Source organism: Chelmon rostratus, chromosome 11, assembly GCF_017976325.1.
Source record: "Chelmon rostratus isolate fCheRos1 chromosome 11, fCheRos1.pri, whole genome shotgun sequence".
NCBI lineage: Eukaryota > Metazoa > Chordata > Actinopteri > Chaetodontiformes > Chaetodontidae > Chelmon > Chelmon rostratus.
The window spans coordinates 20,080,576-20,103,737 of record NC_055668.1 but is presented as its reverse complement, the minus strand read 5'-3'; the positions used below and the strand labels follow the sequence as shown (position 1 = coordinate 20,103,737).

The 23,162-nt window shown below is 42.2% G+C and overlaps 1 protein-coding gene across 1 annotated transcript in view; it reads right to left on the bottom strand.

Annotated features, from left to right (window-relative positions):
• Nucleotides 1–22,765, bottom strand: part of LOC121614141 (inactive phospholipase D5-like) — a 58,970-nt gene extending 36,205 nt beyond the window's left edge. The window contains exon 1 of the mRNA XM_041947931.1: nt 22,595–22,765. Within this exon, the coding sequence (XP_041803865.1) occupies nt 22,595–22,765 (171 nt within the window). The remainder of the gene's footprint in view (nt 1–22,594) is intronic.
• Nucleotides 22,766–23,162: the final 397 nt, after the last annotated feature.

Genomic DNA, 23,162 nt, shown 5'->3' with positions numbered 1-23,162 from the left:
TACGAGTTGGTTTTTAATGGCATGTAAAACTGCTCTGCCCCGGCAGACAAAGAAAAGGTCGTTTTTTAAATTTATTCTTTCAGAAATGACCTGTACAAGGTCTGGAAAAACTAATTAGCAGTGGTGGAATAAACATTAGAATTTTGTTAATTTAAACACAAGATACTTGTGCTCAAAAAGAGGATTCATTCTCAGTGAAGAACCTTGGAGCTCTAATCTGCCTCTATACCTGCCAAAGAGCAGTGATTCCTAACACGTCTCTGGGGGTCATCAGGTGGAAACCTCCCTTCAACAGTGTTTCGCCTACTTAGTCCCACTACACCTCCAGGAGGTTAGGCAGTGAACTCCGGCGTCCCAGAGTCACCCCCCCTAGTGCCAGTTCACACTGCTCCTACACAATCCAAACAGCACCGCCACGTTCAACTGACCCAGAGATGCTCCAGGTAGTGGCCAGTACCGATGCTACCATTTAACTATTGCTAATGCTAATGCTAACCGCTAGGAAGAACAGAAGAAGACAATACAGTTCCGATGCTACCATTTAGCTAATGTTACGTGCTAACCGCTACCTGCTAAGAGGAACAGAAGAAGACAATAAAGCTAGATTCACCTATACTGTTAATGTTAATTGCTAGCTACCAATACTAACTGCTAAGATACTATCATACTCTCACCGCTTTAGCTATTGTTAGCTGCTACAATGCTACCACAGGCCTAGATGCCACATGTAACTGCCGATTGCCACACTACCATCATCTACCCCTGCCTCTCACCAACTGCACCAAGAAAAAGCGGGGTGGGAATACAAACCCTGGTTCGGGTAGGGGATAGAAAATAAAGAGGTAGAGTCAAAAGATGGAAGTAGGGATTGGATACAGACCCTTGTTCGGGTAGGGGGTGGAAAATTTAGAGGGTGCTGGAGGTGGAGGCCTAAACCACAGACTAGATTTAACAGCCTCTTCTAACATTTCCTTCAAGAAGCAGCAAACCCTACCATTTCCTTCAAAAAGCAAACAGAGCAGGAAAACAAACCCTAACATTTCCTTCAAGAAGCAAACAAAACAGGAAAACAACCAAAAAGATCAAAAAACAAGCCAACTCTGTATCTTACCACGCAAACTCACCTGAACAGGCCGCATGGTCCCAAAGAGAGACTCTAGCTGGCCACACCCCCACCTCATCTAAACTTCCTGGTTCTCTTCCTATTGGCAGAGCGAGAAGATGGGGCGGGGAAAGCAGAGCAGAGGAGAGGTGTCTTGTTAAGACTTTAACCTCTTCTCTTGCCGGGTTAGGCATGCATGTCCTCTGCCCCCCCCCCCCCCCCCCCCCCCCCCCCTCACCGTCCCTATTTCACCCCCCAACTACTATTATTTCTCCTGATCCATATCCACTGACTAGACCTAGCAGCCTCATCTGACATCTCCCTCACTGTCTTCCTTAAATTTTGCCCATGCACTCCCAGCTCCCTCAACAGTGAAACAGCTGACCCTGCAACAAAACCTCTACACCCCACTTCAACCGGACAGACCCTGGTCTTCCATCCCCTCTGCTCAGATTCTGTCTTTAAATCTGCATACTTAGTCTTCTTCCTTTCATAAGCTGCCTCCACTGAATTTTCCCAAGGGACTGTTAACTCAATAAAATACACAGTCTTTTTACTCATGGACCATAAGACAATGTCCGGCCTCAGATTACTATAAACTATTTCCTGGGGCACAACTAGCTTTCCTCCCAAGTCGACCTGCATTTGCCAATCATCAGCCCCTACCAGGCAGCCACCTACCTGCTTTCTCCCTGACTTAGCAGCTCTATTTTTCTCCCCCTCTCGAACAAACTGCACATCTAACCTCTCCTTTCTAGAACTTCCAGATTTCACCTGCTTCCTTCTCTCCTCAATGCCTGCGGCTAAGCTTCTCAGCACCTGATTATGCCGCCATGTATACCGGCCTTGTGATAAGCTAATTCTACAACCTGACAAAATGTGCTTTAAACTTGCTGTACCTGAGCAGAGTGGGCACGATTGATCGCCCTGTACCCAGAGACTTAGGTTCTGCGGGGTTGGCAACACATCGTATGTCGCCCCTATCAGAAATTTAATACGGCCTTCCTCCATATTCCACAGGTCCCTCCAACTAAGTTTCCTCTTCTCAACACCTTCCCAATTCAACCATTGTCCCTGTTTGGCTTGACCAACTGCTTTTGCCCCCCTTAACAACTCCTCCTGCCTACGCACCTGTTCCACTACAAGCTTTCTTTTCTCCTTTAGACCTGCTTTATTCCACACTGGTTTGCCTGGGCCAAGCCCCAAGCCTCCCCGGCCAAATTGAACATTTCCTACTATTTCTGCATGCCTAAGAGCTGCCTCTGCCTCCTGCACTGCTGCCCTCGAGTTCCATTTCCTCCCCCCAGAAGGATTCGGAACCACATTGCTAACTAACATGTCCTTACTCCCAGATAATAAAAGTTCTGTCCTAACCTTAGTGCATTTAAACTCCTCTGTTAGACTGGATACTGGCAGCTGAAGCATTCCTTTCCCATACAAAGCTACATTGCTTAAGCACCTGGGAGCACCCAACCATTTTCTAATATAAGAGCTAACTAGCCTTTCCATTCTCTCTGCTACAGATAATGGGACTTCATATACTGACATTGGCCACATTAACCTAGGATACAAGCCAAACTGCAAGCACCACAACCTCAGTTTTCCTGGGAGCCCTGATTTATCTATTCTCTCCAGCCCTTCTGCAACATCCTTTCTAAATTGCACAACCTGTTCAACATCACTCAGGTCCACATTGTACCACCGTCCTAGACTCTTAACTGATTTCTCCCTAATTGTTGGGATTTCCTCACCATCTATAGCGAACTTTCTATCACTTACTTTCCCTCTGTATATTGAAATACTCCTTGACTTACTAGGCTTAATCTTCATACTAGCCCACTTGAGATTCTGATTGACTTTATCTAACAACCTCCTTGTACATGGCACTGTTGAAGTTAGCAGTGTCATATCATCCATATAAGCCCTAATTGGTGGAAGACGCATTCCATTCTGCCGTCTCTCTCCACCTACGACCCACTTGGAAGCCCTAATAAAATCAAACTTTGCTAAAAGACTGCTGATGTTGAAAGGTACTCAACTGACAGGGTGAAGACACCTCTGTTTTCACTGCTGTTTTATAGCTATATGCTGTCACTTTTTATTAAGAAGAAAAGCCTCGTCAAAGTGGACATTTTGAGTTGTCTTAGCAGGGAAATCTTAGCTACTGTATGTACTATCAGAGCAGCTCAATTCATACAGAGAATATTCATGATCCAAAGAGAGACAGAAAAATTGTTAACCGTTGTGTAGTTTTTTATTCGCTCCCCACCAAGAAACAATAAGACAAACAACGCACGGTGTCGTGTTAATGTGCGTTCAGTGCAGCCCCACGCATGGACAGCCACAGCGGGAACAGACAGCATTGTGTTTATCAGACACAAAAGATTGGAAATTTGTAATAAGCAAATAAACACCGACATTGACAAGTGCTTCAGCATTAGTCCATTATTTAGTTCAAGGAGCTAAATATGCAGGAAAATGTACAATAATATGGGAAAAGCTCCTCCTCTTTCTGTGGAGCTGAACTCCCCGTTGCCACTGAACCAGCATGCCCTGAAACTGGAGCTGAGCCATCAATGCCATCATTTGTGTCATTTTCAAATTCTTAGTTTAGTTAGTTTAGTTAGAAAGTTTCTGTCTGTCTGGTCCCTGTCCAGCCCTCTGTTTCTCATCCACAGTCAGTCCCAGTCAGCATTCACTGAGGGCACAACTGCAACTCACCTTTGTGTTCCAGTCAGTGAGGGCACATTTGGTGTCAATACTATTTGTTTTTCTAACAGCGCTGATGCAAAACGAGTGTTTGCTCATCTGTTTGAATTGTGTTATCTTTTTGTGTTTTTGATCTGCAGTGGAACATGCATTATATTGCATTCGTCCTATATTTGCCTTTATATGAAATGTGCTACAGTAGATAAATAAGCTTGTCTTGCAGCATGGAACATGAGGAACAAATTTAAATGCCTAGACCTACTGTAGACTTTTTCCACTGTACATATTTAGACTGGCTGGAAAAAGCACAAGTGCAATCAATAGGTTCACATGTTTCAAGTCTGTTACTCTCGGAAGTGAGATCTTTAAAGATAAAACTTTCCCTCTTTCATTCAGAGTTTTCATGCTGGGCAGCACTGGAGGAGTGATAACAGCCAGAATTTTCACAGCTGAGAGTCTGTAACTTTGGTATACACTCTTGATTAGCCTGCTCAGATGCCGCATATTAGCTTCAGATAAACCTTTTACTGGAATCACTGTAGGAAGTGTAAATACAGCAGGCGCCATTGACCTCTGTGTAAATACAGACTTGAAAAAATGTGTGTTTTTAATAATCCCATGCCAGAACCAGGTCCTTGATATGAAGCAGGACAGGTTACTGCTATGGCACTTGAATGCAATAGATCCATCCTTAGTTGCACATGTGGTATTCCTGCTATGTCATATTAAAATATCTGGTGTGTAAAAGGTCTAAAACACTGACCTTTGATGACCTGATATTTTTTTCAAGATAAGCGTGTCTTTTTTGACAAATCGATAATGTCCCTGCCCGTTGTGTCTCTCCTCGTCAATTTGAGTGAAATGAATGTAGCTGCTAATTGCCCGGCGACAGCAGCCTAATGAAAATTGAATGCAGAGTGAAGCTGTCGCAGCCATGAGACAGATGAGCTCTCACACTTTTGTTGTACGAAACAGTGAACTGTCAGGGACATGAATGCCACGCTGAATACCAAGGACATCACAGACTCTAAGAACAGTAGGTGCTGGGTCTACAGCTGTGAAAAATGTGTACCACTGGTTTCACAACAATGCCGTCTGTCACACAGACAACAGCTATAAAACTGTAAAATTATCCTCATATATTATTACAGTAGTGAAATCTATTCTGCCTCACCCTCGTCTCAAACGATCAAGTTAATGCATATCAATACACAAATTTATTAAATGTGCATGAGTAGAAATATGAATATATTGCTCTCAGTAAAACGTGATTATCAAGTCATTTAATCAAAGAAAGCACAAAGAGCGAATCCCTGATGAGCACTGACCAAAAAGGAGTCGACATCCTCTCCTCTCCTACGCGTCTGATGTAATAAGGGCCCATCCATAATTAATGCTTTGTTAAATCAGACCGTGCGTTCTCTGCTAAGATCTTGTAATGTTCTGAGAGGTGTCGTTTGTTTTGCCTGGTTAAACCTTTGTTAGCACAGGGTGATGGATCGTGTGTCTGTCCACAGAGCAGAATCAGTGGCTTCAGGAAGTGTGTGTGTGTGTGTGTGTGTGTGTGTCCATTAAGCAGAGAAGAGGGTGGAGCCGCTGGTTCTGGAAATACGTCAAGGTGGCTGGTGGCTTGTGGCCTGTGGGATCAAACCAGCAGGTACTGGTACTGTTAACCCACACACACACACACACAGGTTGCCACTTTGGTGACCTTCATCATAAAGGGCTGCAAATCATACTTAAGTAATGCTTAACGAATGCGTGACTCATGATGATTTAATGCATGAATTAATGGAGCATGTATCATGAATTCCAGCTGCTCGCCATTAACGGATCAAGTCACAGTTACTTAACACATTAATTGATATTCGACCAGATTAGCTAAAGTCCGGTTACATAAAGCTATATTTCACATGTGTGTGTTTTCTCGGCCAGCAGAACAGCACTTGTTCTCAGAGAAATATGAAGCTAACGACATAAAGTTATAGTGACTTGATCATTTTTTAATGGCGAGCAGCAGGAATTCATGATGCATCCTGCATTAATTCATGCATTAAATCCTCATTAGTCATGCATTAGTTAAGCATCACTAAAGTACATGATATTGATGATTATAGAGCGTTACTTCCGTTGTTAATGTAGTAGAGATGCAGAAAATGAATCTCACAGAAGCTCCTCAGGTTAACACTCATTTCAATGCTGTTGTACAAGTCGAGATCAGAGTTTGATCTGGTCCAAGGATTTTCTATTTTCCCTTTGCAAAGCTTGTCAGCAGCTTGCGTCTGGCGACAGAACAAATAAATCGTGTCTTTCTGCATCATTCAAAGTTTATTTGACAGAATATCAAACTCTGAACGGCTCTCAGAGGGACAGCACGAACCGCCATTCTGTAGGCACCGACTGCTTAGTTCATTTGCATTTTTTCACTCGTTTCTCGCTTTTCTTTTATGCGGAGCTCACTGTATGTGGTGATGCGAGGCATTCTTCCTCTGTGCAGCTGAGAACCAGCCAAGTTGCTCACATACTCAGCATACAGGTAGCAGTCTGAGCGCTGTCCTTAAGGGACAGGATCAGGAAGCCATTATATGAGAATCAGTCCACAGGGCAGATTTAAATTATATATATCGGATCTATATTTGTGTAAAGCATTTTGAAAAGTGTGTAATCATACATTCACAGGCGTGACAAGTAAGAACACACCACACATATGCCACTATGATGCACTAATAAGCACGTACATCACCCCATGAACAGTATATATTAGAAACAACAGTCCATTGAATGCAGCATTACAGCAACAACAGTAAGTACTCAGAGAGCAGATACTTCTGTAAAAGCTGCCCAATCCTCCAGATTCATTACAGTATTTTGACAACAGGGAATGTTTAAAACTGGATCTGCCTCAAAATGAAAAAGTGCTCATGATTTTTTGCTGGATTATTAGGGCTTTGTTCTCTCACCACAGGTACTGTAGATACTAAAGCTCCACTACCTGAACATTATGTGCTTATTAAACGGCCACCTAGAGACATGGAGATATTTCGGCACCAAGAACTAAAATCAGTAGTGCAGCTTGTGAGCTGAATGTACCACTTGTTGTTTGTTGCTGAGAACGGCAACAGATAACGTCAGGAAGCCTCTGCAGACAGCACGTGGCGAGTCAGGCTGCTTTAACCCTGAACTCCAACCTCCAGTCTAAACACGACTCTTCAAGAGGCGAGCTCTGGCCACAGCGGCCGGCCTTTGACGACACAAATCACGCACAGTGAATACACTGACTCTGGATCTGTCCCGCTGTTTTTGACAAACATGCAGGAGCCAGTGGTTTGGTTGCCATGGATACCATTTCAGGTGTTTTGGGCTCTACTGTCTGCTGGCGCTGAGCGCAGTGATCTGATGGCTTCTGGGTCTGTTTGTGTGTTTGTGCAGGAGTGTGTGTGTGTGTGTATGAGTGTGTGTGTGTGTGTGTACCCAGCATATTGATGCTCTCTGTGAGCAGAATTACCAAAGACTCCCTTTGCTTTCTGCCACACTATCTTTCCTCTTTGTAATCTTCTTTTCCCTACACCCTTCTCCTCTCTTCCCCACAGTGCTACCCCTTTCATTCGCTCCGTGTTCTGCCTCATATGAGCCCCCCCTCCTCTCCACAGAGAGGCAGTCTGAGTGTAGAGGGTCAGACTTAGCTGGCCCATTTTGGCCCAGCAGCTCACTTGTCAGGCAATGTGCTGTGCATCCAGGGGGAAAGACTGATGGGACCAAGAGACAGAGAGAGACAGAGACAAAGAGGAAGAACCAGAGAGGAAGACACAGGCTGAGAGGGAGTGAGGTGAAGGGAAAACAGCTGTAAAGGTCTTGAGTGTTGATTTATTGCTATTCAAGAGTATTTCATGGCACACACTATTTAAAAGTAGAGCAAAACGATGGGTCTGAGTGCCGTATCAGTGATTCATTCTAAATCAGCCAGTGAGAGCTGGGCAGTTCACAGGGAGGTGAAACTGGGAGATCTTAGTCTGCCTGTCCTCCTCCAGCATTCTTTGGCTTGATTTGTGTTATGATGAAGCCTGCTACGAAATTAGTACCCCTGTGTTTAGGGTCGTGCTTGTGTTTTTATGTATCCGTGACACACAAGTGACACAAAGGATTTAACGTGTATGGCATTGCTGACCTGTGAGACAAGTCCAACGTTGTTTATGATAAGGATCTGCTTGTCAGTGTTCTCTGGTGGGCGCTTTATGGAACACTATCTCTAAATTACCTCAAACATATTATGGCATTTCTGCACTGCAATTTCTTGTTAATTATCACCCAGAATAAACCCCAATAATGCAACCCTGTGATCGATTTAATATTGGTCGATTTATCCATCGAGCTCTAACTGTGTAATTACTGGATGTGAATGTGGTCAAATCTTCTGCTCACTGTCTAATAAAGTGGTAAACAAACCACAGATCTTATCTATTGTTTAAAAGACTTGCTGGAGAAAAAGAGGAGCTCTTCACAGGCGTGTATTAAAGGTGTTGTGATGCTGCACTAAGATGGTGTTGCTTCAAGGTTTGGCACATACCATTTTACCCTTTGGGCATGTTTATCGGGTGTAAAAAAGTCATTATCAGCACTTTCTCCTAGGTCTACTCAAGTATGCACCGTGCTGTTGCCATGCATGGACTCACATACAGAGATACAAACATGAAGACAGTTTAGAGCTACTTCCCGTCATGTTAACATCAGTGGAACAGATTCAAGCAGAGACACCAAAATCTGGAAATGATTCAATCTGATTCTTAGAAACAGAAACGCCACCAGAGCACAACTGTCCATGAATCTCACACTATATTCAACACTCCTTCTCTGCACGCACGCACACACACGTATACACTTGCAGTTAAAAAGCCACTTGGTGTGAAGCACCTGCACCCAACACCTGACACTTCCAGAGAGAAACATTATCACTTTCTCATCTACAGCATCCAGGTTGAGAGCGCAACATTATTCTCAGTTCACGACCAATAGAGAAGAAGATAGATAGATAGATAGATAGATAGATAGATAGATAGATAAATAGATAGATAGATGCTCAAAATAATGACAGTAAAACAGAAAAAAAATGAATGAAACCAATCCATTAACATGCTTTTTGCCAGGATCCCAGTAACACCACACACACACACAACACACACACACACACACACACACACACACACTTACACACTCATAGAGAAAAACTAAACAAATTTATAGTAAGGAGGCTCACCTTCATGATGCATCCCTCTGTCGTTAGTCCACTCTGAAACACGTGCTTTTTTCCTGTGTGTGTGTGTGTGTGTGTGTGTGTGTGTGTGTGTGGGCTATAAAATCAGCCGCTTTCCCAGTGAAGTCAGAGGGGAAGGGTGTCGGTCCCTCTCGGCAGCAAAAATGTATGTCTTGGTGTTTGTAAATGCACGTGTGTGTGTGTGTGTGTGTGTGTGTGTGTGTGTGTGTCGGAGAGGGAAAGTGCTGCTCCTCCCAGCCTCTCCTGCGTGTTATATGAATGAAAACTAACACAAAAGGACACACCTAAATCCTGACATGATGCTCTCTGCCTCCATCTCTCCTCACACTTTTCCTCTCATCTAGCTCTCCTCTCTTCTCTGCTTCCTGTCCTCCCTTCTCCTCTCGTTCTCACTTTCCTCCTCTCCTCTCGCCTCAGCGTATCGTGTGTTCGTCCACCTCCTTCTAACTCTCCCTCCCTCCCCCTATCTCCCCACCCTCTCCCTCTAATAGAAAGCTCACATTTCTCTGTTCTCCCATACGGACACAGAAAGAGGGAGGGAGGAGAGAATAAATCTTTCCTCTTTTTTTTCACCGTCTATCCATTCTCCCATCCTGCTCATCTACTCTCATGTGCATGATAGTGAGCTGCCCTGCCCTTATGCTCTTTAATGAATCTCCATGTGATTAAAAACACACATTTTACACACCTATTTCAATACTTGTCCACTTTGTTCAGATATTGACTAAAAAAATGCAATAAATGTAGAGTAAAATGTCTTATTGATGCACAGGGAAAAAGCACAATGCACACTTGCACACTGTTATAAACTATTACAAAGTCTTATATCACCATTTATCTACACCCCTTTTTACTATGTAAGCAATTAGTGGGTAATAACTCAGGACACACACACTAATGCACCCTATTTCCTGTTCATATTTGCCAATCAGATAGAAAGCTGTAGGGTTCAGAAAAAGATGCTACGCGGTGTTCAATAGGGATTCTTGTATAATTGTAAAGTAATATTTTGGGGTTAACTTCCTGTGTTTTGATAAGCAATGGCAGCACACTGAAATGCAATGCAGCTCCTGATCACATGCAAAGAAAGGAGAGTAAATCTTTGAAAGTCAGTGTGCCCTGCAGCTGTGTACTGACACAGAATGGCCAACAGAGGGTGCTATTACACTGCAAGGAGAAGAGAAGAGAAGAGAAGAGAAGAGAAGAGAAGAGAAGAGTGAAGCGTGAAAATGCAACTCTAAACTCTGACATGTCCCGGGCGTTAGTAAAAGTGTGACATTTTAGACCAGTCAGTCATCATCTGTAAGAACTGTTTAAATCACTAGTTTAAATGCAAACTTAATAGAAAAGTGCATGGCATTCAGGATCTATATGAATCCAGCAGCAGCTATAATGGGGGTAGTTTTTGTCATCGTTAAAGCCCTTATGAATACATCGTCTTTTATGGAGCATCCACCTGCAGCTTACCGCCCTCTTGCTCAGTACAACTTTACTGCATTGGCAATAAATGCCCATAAACAAACACCATTAAGCCAACACACACTTTACTCTGCCACCTTTCACAAATCACTTGCAAGACCACAAGGATGACCTTTAGCTCAAGTGTAAGATTGTTGTGCTCGTCAGTTAGCGGAGCTGCTCCTCTGTATTCCCTCTTGTTTATTTTAACAGAAGGTGACAAGAACGGTCATCGAAATCATCCATTCCTAAAGCATTGTTCTCGTACATGATTACCTAATGTATAATATATATCTACAGGGCTCTTTAGAATCCCTGGGGGATCAATTCAAGCTGTAGATCAATAGTCAATCACTTCTCTGAGGCTGATTCAGTTCAGCCATATTTCTCTCTGTCTCGCTGTCTTTCTGTGTGTGTGTGTGTGAGTGTGTGTCTTTGTGCTCTACATCAGAGGGGTTTTCAACCCTGAGGTGATACTGGGTCATTACAGTAGCAAAAAACATTGAAGACACAAGAAAGTCGTCATGCAGACTTCTACAGAAAGCTGGACCTCTCACCGTAGTGCCTATTGGTGAGATACACAGTATGAACACAGATCTTTGGCTGATACGATAGATTTGATGCGATTCCTGTTGTACGAAAGACATTCTGACGTTTGCGAGTGTAGGAAGTGTAAGTTTGTCGACACACCGAAGAAACAAAACTGGTGTTTGTATTTGTCAGAGGCGTCACTGATGCACTCATCTCTGCCATCCATCTGCAAAAGTTGGAGAGTTTTTGTTACTGTTTTGAGTTTCTAGCTGACTTGGCATTGCTGTGTGTGTGTGTGTGTGTGTGTGTGTGTTTGTGTGTGTGAACACAACTGGCGGCTCAGGTCATTTCACAGCCAGTCTTCAGGTATGAGCACCAGCGTTCCTTTGCCATGTCCTCAGGCAGGTGGTGGGGAGCCGTCAGATGCTGGGCTTCATGAAGGGTGGAGCTGCTGCCTCCCTCTGGTCAGAGTCATAGCATGCCGATGTATTTTTATGTGTATGCTTTTGTGCAGTGTTCAATTCCACATCTTTACCTTTTTTTGGTAATTGAAGCAGTGAAGCTCCAGAACTGTCTGCTATAACAGTTAGATAAATAAATGTGGTTGAATTCTTAGGTTGTTAAAATTACAACCAACCAGGTCAGCTTCCTCCTACACCCACTGTGCTCGTGACCATCTACCCGTCCATCTCTTTGAAGGGTTGGAGTCCTGAACATATCATAATTTCCATTTCATATTAAAGGTGGGGTGAGTCATTGTGGAGAAAGTCTCACAGTCTGCTAGCTGTCCGTGCTGTGTGTGTGTGTTTGTGTGTGTGTGTGTGTGTGTGTGCGGTTTTTGTGCACAGTGGGAAACAAACAAAACGACTCGGACTGAGCCACACAACACTATTCAAGCCAGTCAGCAACAGGTGGCGTTGGTGCTCGTACACGGGACGAGGGGGGCGGGAGGGGAGACGGGGAAAGAGATGGGGGCAGTAAATCTGGCATGCTAACATGTGATCTCATTGTGAAGAAGGAGAGATGGAAATATCAACAGGTTTTCTCCAGAATGTCTCATCCCACCATTTAGAACACTGGCATGGACTCTCTGAGGGCCATGGGCAAAAACAAAAAGAGGAACCTCCACCACACACAGGTTTACCATCATTTTCAGGGTGCATTGCGCTGTAATGGCATACTTGACATAAATTATAATAATAACCTTTTTTGTATAGCATTTGTATAGCTCAAAGTGCTTTACAAGAAATGTGCACCAAGTGAGTGTTTTACATAGAAAAATCAGAATGGGACAATATGTTGATGCATAAACCGCAAATACGCAGGCTGTAAGCAAATGGGTTGAAGAGAGAGTTTAATGTGTGTAAAGGTGCTTAACTGTTCACATTTTGTGGAATATACAAGGACATGTTCTTCGGAAAGTGACAATGGACGCTCACGATGGATCAGAAGGACTGTCCCTTATCACACAAACTGTGTCTTTTGTTGACTCGATTTGCCTTCCTGTAAATGGTTGCATAAACAGGTAAAGGACTGTGGTAATTACAATTTTTGTACTATTGCACTGTTGATTTTGATGGAAAATGTCTTTTCCAGACAAAACAATAAAAATAAAAAATAAAAAAATAAATAAAAAATCAGAATGGCACAAAAACAAATAAAGAATGAATGTAAAATGAGATGGAGAATAAAACCCACTTGATAATGACAATATGGATGAAAATAAAAATAAGGATAGAGCACCAAATCACGGCATAAAATAATAAAATATAGATAAAAAATAGATTACATAGAATCAGTAAAAATCAAGTAAAATACAAAGGTACAAAGGTAGAACCAATACCTATCCAGCAGCTAAGAAGCGAGTCTGTATATTGAGGATATGCTGGTTTTGTGTGTCTGTGTTCTGGGTGCAGTGTTCATTTGGAGCATGATGTTAGCTCACAGGGTTAAACTATCAATGTAGCCAACAGGTTGCGCACAATAACCAAGGTTATAAACCTTTTTTTTTTTTTTTTTTTTATCATTTTCAGCTTAAGCTGAAACAAAACAGAGGAATTACTTCACAAAGAGAGGAAACAGCAGGGGCTCATTAAATATTCATACCATTATGTTTAAATCCATCTGATTTTCACAACTGATGTGGATGACAAACAACTCTGTGTGTGTGTGTGTGTGTGTGTGTGTGTGTGTTGGGGGACATGTATTACTGAGGTTGTGGGGACATAAATCTGTTTACACGGTCGCATCGTGATGACTTTTGGGGACAAAAGGAAATCAGAAAATTTTAGGGTGAACACTTGGTTAGGGTAAATCGCCAGGAAATGAGTGTAAGTCAATGTAATATCCTCTGAAGTGATGGAAACATAACTGTGTCTGTGTGTTTGTGTGTGTGTGTGCCACAAGCAGCAGCTGCACAGTTCCAGTGGGATTTACTGTCAGTAAGAGTGACAGACTGGAAAAGAGTGCACCACAAACAAACGTCAGGCTGCTTGATGCGATTCCCCCCCTTTGTATAAAAAGAACATTGATCTGCACCATATGGTGATTTTAAATGCACTGTGGTTTTAAAATCATCTCACTGCAGGATGAAAAGATTCAGACTCTAATTGGAGTGATGGGACAGATGCACAAGTTTGAAAGTTGGACACTTTTTCGTGCACATCACATCAAGGTTGAAAGAACGTCAGATGCCCATTGATTGGAGGAAACCAACAGAGACATAGTTTGAGGAAGTACTGTCAGTAGATCCATTCTCTGAACAAAACAAATGGTGAGTGGAGAGTGAGCATTTCTATAATGTTGGAATGGAATTAATATGCTTATATTACCTGATTACCATAGACTCAGTTCAAGTTTACATCACCTTACATACTGAACTTAACCTTTAGCTGACTTTTTTGCATCTGGTTGTCTAGTTCACAGTGAAACTTATGTCACATAACTGGATGCTAGCTCACACACTATATGCATATCTGATTTTATATCATAACCCTGGATGACCACCTTGCAGACTAGAAAAAGTTAGAACAGGAAAGAATGCTTCAAGGTTGGCTGTGACATCTCTCTCTGGTGCAGATTTAAATCTTTCCTGCAGCCGACACTGCACCGAAGGCCCGCTTATCACAGCGTTTCATGGGTCATCAAGCTGCAAGAACCATTTGCAGTAGATGGTTTGCCCCTTGTGACAAAGGACACATCTATTAGATGTGCACTGTACATCACAGTGTGATACCTACAGTACAACAACCACTGGTTTGTTACTGAAGACATTTAGTGAACATTAAAATATGTTTTTTATGGTCCAGTGGTTTGTGTTTGACTTTTCCATTACCAACCATAAAATGAATCATTTTGCACACTCTATGACGACTACCCATCAGCTGATAATGGCTTCCTGACAGCTGCTCAACACTGCTGAAGTGCTGACTGTACTTTAACATCCAGTATGGCTCACTGATTCGTCACCAAAAGCACTGTCCTCAACACATAGTTGCGTTGCAGCTTAGAAAATGTGTCTCTATTCTGTCTGTCTTCCTTGTTAGCTCTGTCACAAACTCAAAACCAACCTAAAGAATAATGTGTTCAAGGCTATATCAACAACTCTTACCTTGTTGTTCATATCATATTTTCTTCTCAGTATTAAACATAAAAAATGCATCAGAGGAATCAGACTGTGCAATTTGATGTTTTATTTATATACAGTGTATATATAAAATAGCTTAGCTTAGCATAGAGGCAGGGGGAAACAGCTAGCCTTGACTAAGAAATAGTTCTAAAGTGAATATGCATATTTCCCAAAGCATCAACCTATTTCTTTAAATCTACCACCGAGGTGTCTAATAAACCAAAGATACGTTAACCTGCACATCTGCATGATTTGAACATCTTCTCAATTACTAAGCAGATGAATTTGGCTGGTTGCACCTGCAGTCAGTTGTTATGGTGACAAGAAATATTAGCCAAAGCATCACCTGAATATCTATGATAGTTGATTTAAAACATCAGATATATTGTGTATGTTGTGCCCTGTGGACAGGAAGTAATCCCACACCATACGGCCTCTCTGATCTGACAGCTCAGAACCAACGAGTGTCTTTTCATTAATCATCACACAGTCAGCACACACACTCTGAAAGCAGATACACAGAGATGTTGAAGAGAAGACTCTGGAATAAAGGCATCAAGTGATAAAGCATGAAAAGATCCCTCCCAGCACATACAAACATACTGCACTGTAATGCACACTCTGCAGCTCTCCCTCATCTGCTTTATTGAAAATGTCTGAACAGTGAGAGTGTCCAACATTTCAACTAACTGTTTGCCTGTGAAAATCAATACAAAACATTTCTACAAATCAAGTTACTGGCGAGGGCTGAAGGGAATATGAAATTGGATTATTAAATGGCAACACGAAATTCAACTTCTGAGCTGTAAGACCGAGCTGCTTTATAAAAGATGTAGAGCACACAGATATTTGCGGCAGGTTTAAATCCCTCTGACATTTTGATGACATATGGATTTCATAAATCAGTGAGCACCCCACGATCAAGCTCATCTAACACTTTTTCAACCAGAATAACTTGTCTTTTGCAAAGAGAGCGACTCACCCTATTGAGTTTCAGCTAATTGCCTAATTAGTCCAACTCATGAAAAGGCATGGTTATGGCTTCCAGTGGATTTTCACCATTAATCTGTCTCGGCATGTGGCTGAGTGTGCGTGAAGAAAGAGAGAGATAACACGTTTGGAGTATGAGACGCCATGCAGTAAAAAAACCCATCAAAGAAAAAGAGCAGGAAGAAAAACATCCAATTAAAGTAAATGAGACATGGGAGATTTAAAGTTCACATATTGGAAACTGACAGGCGGCATACTTTAAGCCCTCAGATCCTGGAGAGACATGGTACTGTATGTATTATACACACCTGTACACAGACAGTCAGATCTGTGCACGAGGGACGCTTAAATGTTGTTTCACATTAGGCAATAGCTCCCTCTACTGTTCTTAAGCTCTGAATGGCATAAATCCAATCACAGCACATTGAACAATCGCTTATACACTTCACATTATAAAGTGAATTGTCATCTTTAAAGCCTCTGTGGATAACTTGATTAACAGCAACACCTTCTAATCTGAATTTAAATAAACAAATAAGAGCCACTCAGTTTACTGTCAGCCATCATCGTGTCACCATGACAACAAACAGCAACTAACCTGCTGCGCTTGATCAATAATGTAATAATTCATTAACTCCTTCTCCTGTTTTTATTTTATGTGCAGTGGAGGACAGTAAACAGTACTTTACTACAGGTTTGAGGTGCACTCCACTATATTTATCTTATTTAAATGAAACACATGATGTAGTGTCTAAACAAAAAGACAATATATGAATGCCAATATAGTCTTCTTAGGAAAAATTACAATCGTTGACAAAAACTGAACATTCATGAACACTTACAGATGTCCTTGTCACTGTGTACAACTGCATTATAGTGTGTTAAAACTGGAGAAACTGGTTCTCCAGCACATCAAAACAACATCCCGGCCAGCCTGGACCCTCACCAGTTTGAACCAACAGATCCACAGAGGATGCCATCTCCACTGCCCTCCACTCAGTCTTCACACACCTTGCAAATAACAACACCTCCATCAGAATGATTTCAGAGCAGCATTCAACACCATCTCCCCCATGAAACTGGCAAACTTAGCACTCTGGGCTGGAGTACCACTCTGCAACTGGATATCGGATTCCTCACAAACAGACAGTTCGGATTGGTGGTCACACCTCCTCCACTCTAGTTCTGAACAGCGGAGCCCCCCAGTTCTGTGTGCTCAGCCCCATCCTGGTCAGGCTGTACACCCATGACTGGAACCTCTGACATGGACAGAGATGTATTTCTTACGGAAACTTCAACTCTTACTCGTAATTGTGGCATTGCTTTTGGAAAAGATCTGAGCACCGTATGTCAGTGTGTCATATTCTCTGACCAAGTCACTTCTTCACTGCAGATGCATTTATGCCTGAACTGATTCCAGCAAGAGAGACCAAAACACAGTGATTCATAGATGATCATGTCTTACGAGCAGCAGTGGGTGGCAATTAGATAACCGCGAGCTGACTGAAAAGCAGTATGAATGATGGATCCATGCGATTGATTTGGCGATTTGGCCCAGCTGGGACAACTGTGCAGATGATCAGAGAGTGAATTATCAATTTGACGTGCTCAGCAGTTACAGCATCACACCTGTTTTTTGCAGCAAAGAGGCGGGAGGCAGGAAAACTTTAATTAAAGCCAGAAACCTTAAACAGCGTTGCAGTGCCGCTGAAGTGGAGCGAAGCTGAATGTGAGCCAAGCTGTCAAAGAGCGAGCCAAATACCCCAAACATCAATTTAATTGGTACCCGCTATTGAACACAATGATGAATATAAGTATGTTGGGCGATTCGCTTCTGGGCAAAGGCACTGACATAAATCTAGATTTTTTTTTCTGACTATAAATTCTAATGGCATTCACACCAGCAACATATCCCTCTCACAGAAATCAAGGCATCTCTCTCTCCTGGCCTCACTTCCTGCAAAAGGACCCTTGAAACTTGGGTAGGGAAAAAATCCTAACATGTCAAACCTCGCCTTACTTTAATCAGCCCCTGCAGGCACTGCAGAGCGTCCTCTTTCATTTTACCGGCTTCCTCTCACTGACTGTCTTCCATCGACCACACAGCGCGAGTATCCTGTCTAATGGGTGAGAGAAAACACCCTTAGTAAACCAATCACACTCTTCAAAGAAACCATCTCAATGCAACAGATAAGTGTCTGCATGACAGGAGAAAGTGATGTATTTTTTAATGTCTAAGAGCAAACGCTGACACTGAAACGTCTTATTGAAAGATCAAAGCCGTCTAACAGCCTAATAATAATGCAGAAGCAGCTTTGCGCCTGAGCTGGACTGTTAGAAGCACAAAGCTGAAGGTGAGTATTTCCTCCTGCTGAATAACTGTCAGATAAAACCGGCCAATTAAAAATGAAAGGCATACAAGAGTCTGGAAACATGTCCATTTTTAACTAAAAAAAAAAGTGCAGCTTTGAAAGTGGAGACAAAAGCCCAAGGTCTTCATCAGATAATGGGGATGAAGAGCACAGCTTTGTTCAGCTTGTAGGAAAAGTCCACAGAAAAAGATTTTCTATCGTCTCATTTAAGCCCTGCAAATCCCTTTGATAAAGGCTGGTTACTCCAAGAAGAAACCAGAGCCTTATTAATGCTGCTGTCTAGTAAGACCATCTCGGGAGCAGACGTGTAGCAGAGCTGAACTCTGCCTATAAACTCACCACTGTGTTTTTATCAAAAGGTTAATGTCTGTGAATCTGTCGTTGCATTTGGTGAGTCTTTAGAGATATTCCCATGTGGTTATTTGACCCTCGAACTATTTCTCAATTGAGTTCCCATAAATTCCATTTCCCATATTGTGATGTTGACATCGCTAAATAAAATGATGTATACTGTGAAAGAGGATTTTATCCTAATTGCCCACTTCTTAGTCTAACCACCATTGTGCTTGAGTGGAGGCAGAAGTCTGCATGGCTTTATCACCAAGGGTAAGATATCTTTTTGTAATTTGGGTTAACCTACTTCATTGCAAGCTTTTTGCATTTAATGTATGTCTTTATTCTCTAAATCAAAGCTTTGCTTTATGTATCTGTTGCGCACTTATCCCAGTTGGATTCGAGAGATATTTTCTGTCGGTCATTTTACTTTCATGTGATAGCTGATAGTAAAGAATTGTCAGGAAACACACTGAAAGTTAGACAGGAATGACAAAATTCAGAGTTTTCCTGCTGAATTTTAACCAGACTTTTAATTCATACAACTGCTAGTCTGCAACAATAAATCATCATTTTTGTTTCAGTTTGAGCTCAGTAAAACTTCCAAATATCATGATCCTCAGTCTCCAACAGCATGAGATGAGAATGAAATAAACCAGGAGAGGAGTCCAGGAGAGAAAAAAATCAAGGCCCTATATAGTTTGCCCACTATCACCACAGACCTGACTCTATACATCAGGTCACCATGAAATTGAAAATGCAATCAGCGAGGGGAGCAAGCTCCACTCTGGGCTGCCAACCCTTAAAAGTCATCTGGGACACTTCACCGTCTTTGATCCAGACTCGGCCTCCCAGCCTAGCTGTAAGCTGCTGCCTCGCCTTCTTTAAATCAGTCTTAGGAGCGCAGAGAACACGCTTTGGATCCAGTAATTGCCACAATAGAAGCTTGAAATGGTAATTTCCTTACCTCAGTGCAAAGTGCATTTGAAACCAAGCGGGTGAAGTAAAAGCTCTCATCAGGGATAACAAAGAAGAGAACAATGCTAACATGAAATAATGGAGTATCCATACAGCCGTTAACCACATGATGGTGTAAAATCCATGTGGATGCATTTACATAGCTTTACGAAAGGAGCCTCACTAACCACAGTGCACATGAGCGGCAATGAATCAGCCAGCACAGGTTCACATTACACAAACAGAGATGAGTAAAAGAAAACACACATGACTAGCTACTAGCGTCAGCATGTCCCATCTACATGCCAGCTGTAGACCAACAGTCTCGCACGTTCACACTGTGATCTTGTGCCACACTAAGTGAGATGGGTCAAGTTGATTTTTAGGTGTTTCTGATGTGATGGTGTGATTAAAACCCTTTAAAGCAGCTCAGATTGGTTAGTTTGGAAAACATTTGTTGCAGCAGCAGTCACACTGTGGTATTTTGGTCCAACATTTCCAGCATATCTAGCACTGTTTTTTGATTGACAAAAGATTTTCACCATGTTTCTCTCACAACTGTCAAGTTGTGCCTGGGGACATCCCATAATCACTCCCTGCCAAGGGCCCGTAAGGGAGGCTTGAGCTGATTAGCGTATCTCCTTGTCAGTCAATGTCTGTCAATAGTTCCGCTCCTTTTGAGCAAAATGAGCTGTCATGGTTGTTACAGCAACTCCTTGCATTGTTCTTTGGTGATCCAAGCAACATATTTTATTAATTGATGCATAAATAATTCAGATTCTCGTCCTTGACCTGTAAGCCAGAGAGGGTGACATGTTTGACTTGAGTAAAAGTTATTTTCCCTACAAGTTTGTTTTTTAACTAGATTAATTTTCACCTCCAGATAATTGGTGTCAATGCTGTTGGTTGGTCCTTCAGTTGAGGATTTCCTGAGACTCATGACTGACTCAGAGTTTGACAAGTTGATGCAGAACTTGTGACTTGAATCACACAGCGTTGACACTTGTACTCAATGTGCCTGAAGCTCTCTGTATCCAACTTCCACCTCATTCTCCTCCTACTTAAAGACAAATCTAATCAGTCGGATGTTACTGACACATCCAGGGCATCAGATGTGACTAGAATGTTACTTTTAAGAAGACACAGACTAAATAGCAAAACCAATATCAGTGTTGTTAAGTAACTGCAGAGAGACTGTAGATTTTGCACTTCATACTAAATATTACATAGTCTGTGTGTGAGTGTTAGAGGTGGGCGGTGTAACAGTTTCATCACCATCATCGGTGCCACGTCCTGTCACGACAGGGGCTTTGCAATACCATCATTACCATGCTATAGCAAAAATAATGTGCTTTACTGTGGCTGCATTAAAGCAGGTAGACGGCTTCGCACATACTCATAGAACTGGAGTTACATCTAGTAACTACGATTTTCAGCAACACATGTCAATTTTTACTCCCAACATCTGAGGAAGTGGAGTGGATTAACTTGATGGAAATGTCGCCACAACATCAACAACTGGAATACTCTGAGTCTATATGAGTGTGCTAATTTTTTTACTTCAGATGGCTTTGGGGGCTGATACAAAGCAGGATTCACTCCAAAACAGAAGCTCAAGGATGGATCGAAAGCAACATCAAACTTAGAACTTGTAAGTTGTGCCATTTTTATGTTGCTTTGCTGTTTATTTTGTTGATTGACCTGTTGAATTTCGCATTAGCACGTAGATAATGTGGCTAGTAGCAGCTATAGTAGACCCATGCACTGGCTTGCATGTGGGAAACTGCTTTATCGCGTAGCTTTTTGTGTGACCTCATATAGCCAGAGCTAACATTATCTCCACACTTCATACTGCAATACAAGCTCAGCTGGTTTTGTTGTTCCAGGAAAGCCTCCTGTGCTGCGTGCTGAGACGGTATGTGTGTCTGTCACTGTTATATCTGAATGTGCTTGATAGACGTGCCCTGTGGTACATTGTACTTATATAATAGCACAATAAATGCTGTTGAAATGCTAACCCTACCCCTAACCTAGAGAATGAGTCACATTACATTGACTAATTAACCTACATAATGGGGCAGGTTAGTCCCATTTTCATGCCTTTTTGAAGCCAATAAACACAAACATTATTCTAATCATTTTCTTTCTTAAGATATGTTCCCTTACATTCCTATTAGAGTGAAAAGAAGCAGAATCATGTTTTGAGTATCCCCCTTTTTTAAATACTATGATATAACACTGCCACTGTGAAAAACAAAACAAAAATACCATGAAATACATTTTAAGTCATATCACCCACCAGTTGTGTGTGTGTCTGGGGTTTGGTTTGGAGTTAAACTGCAAAAAATCCTCATCTGCTGCAGGCTTGTCAGAAAAATAGCTTGTCTGTGTGTGTGTCCTGGCGTCTGCAAAAACACACTTACAATATGTGTGTGCTTGCATGTGGCTGTGTGCAGTGTGTGTGTGTGTGTGTGTGCAGGTCTGCAGAAAGGGGACGGGCTGATTCATCATCCTAGTTGGTTATGCAGACAGGCTTGGAAAGCAGCTCTCTGAACGTGGCACTGTTCCCCTCCAACATCAAATATTCAACGCACACCTTTTCCATTCCTTTCCCCGACGCTAAATCTCTACATCTTGAAGCTCTCTGTAGAATGCTGATAATGTTTACCTGCAGCCGGCAAGTCTTCTTACAACTACTTTGTAATAGAAAACAAAAGTGAATATCACAAAGGCGCATAAGAACAGCCACAATTTCAAGTGCAGAGTTTAAAGCTGAAATCTCCAACAACATGCAAAACTTGGAAGAACAGTGTTTATCTCATTGAAACAAGGGCTCACAGTTGAAGATCCTTAACATAGGTTCAATGGAATGCACCAAATAAACTCCAAACCTCCAACTTTTTATTTTGTCAATTAACTGAGAAATCCTTTTGTCTAGAAAAGAATAAAATGAAGACTTACAATTCTAATTTGTCAGAGCTACTGAGAGTCGACCCCACGTTTCGCCTAATGTTAACCACAGCCTGCAACCCTCCCTCTTCTAATACCAATACAACCTTAGGTCCAGTATTCAAACAACAGAGTCACCAGAACAAATTTCCTCTCAGATATTATCATATTTTAGTGCAGACACTCTATTCTCACATACATACACTATAGTTAGCTAGAAAAATGCATGAATGTGAGATTTTGTATGTGACAAAAATACGTTTTGGTTTGACCCCAGCTCGGTATTCAGAACTTACATGTTCCAGTTTGTCCCTCCTGCGAAGCCAGACGCTGGCTGAGTAGTCCTGCTGCCGCACTGCTGTTATTATGGAGCTGACTGGCATCCCGGCGGCTGGGACGCTGAACCCTAACCCCTGACTCCTCAGGTCCTGGCCACCCATCGACCCGCGGGTCCCTCGTAGGTCCATATGGTCTAGATGGTTGGGTGGATGGCGCAATGGTCTCTCAGTCTTGGTAAAAGAATTAATTAACTCCTGTTAACAGCCGAGAAAAACTCTTCCCTGTTGAAATGCATCATGTACTTTGAGCCTGACTTCAGCCTCTACTTCCTTTGTGCATGGTGGGAAAATGAATAGACCCATTTTACTGTGATGTTGAGAATACGGACAAAATCTAACAAAGCTTTCAGTGTTCGCCTCCTCCTCACTTCATTTTGCCAAAAAATGATTTAAACACACAAGATCTGAATCTGAAGCTTTATAATCCTCAAACGCCTCAGCTGATAGCTTTCACTGTCATCATACGCCTGTCTTCATAAAGTAGAAGCATCCCTGTCTTCACCACTGCTGGCAAATGTCCACAGGC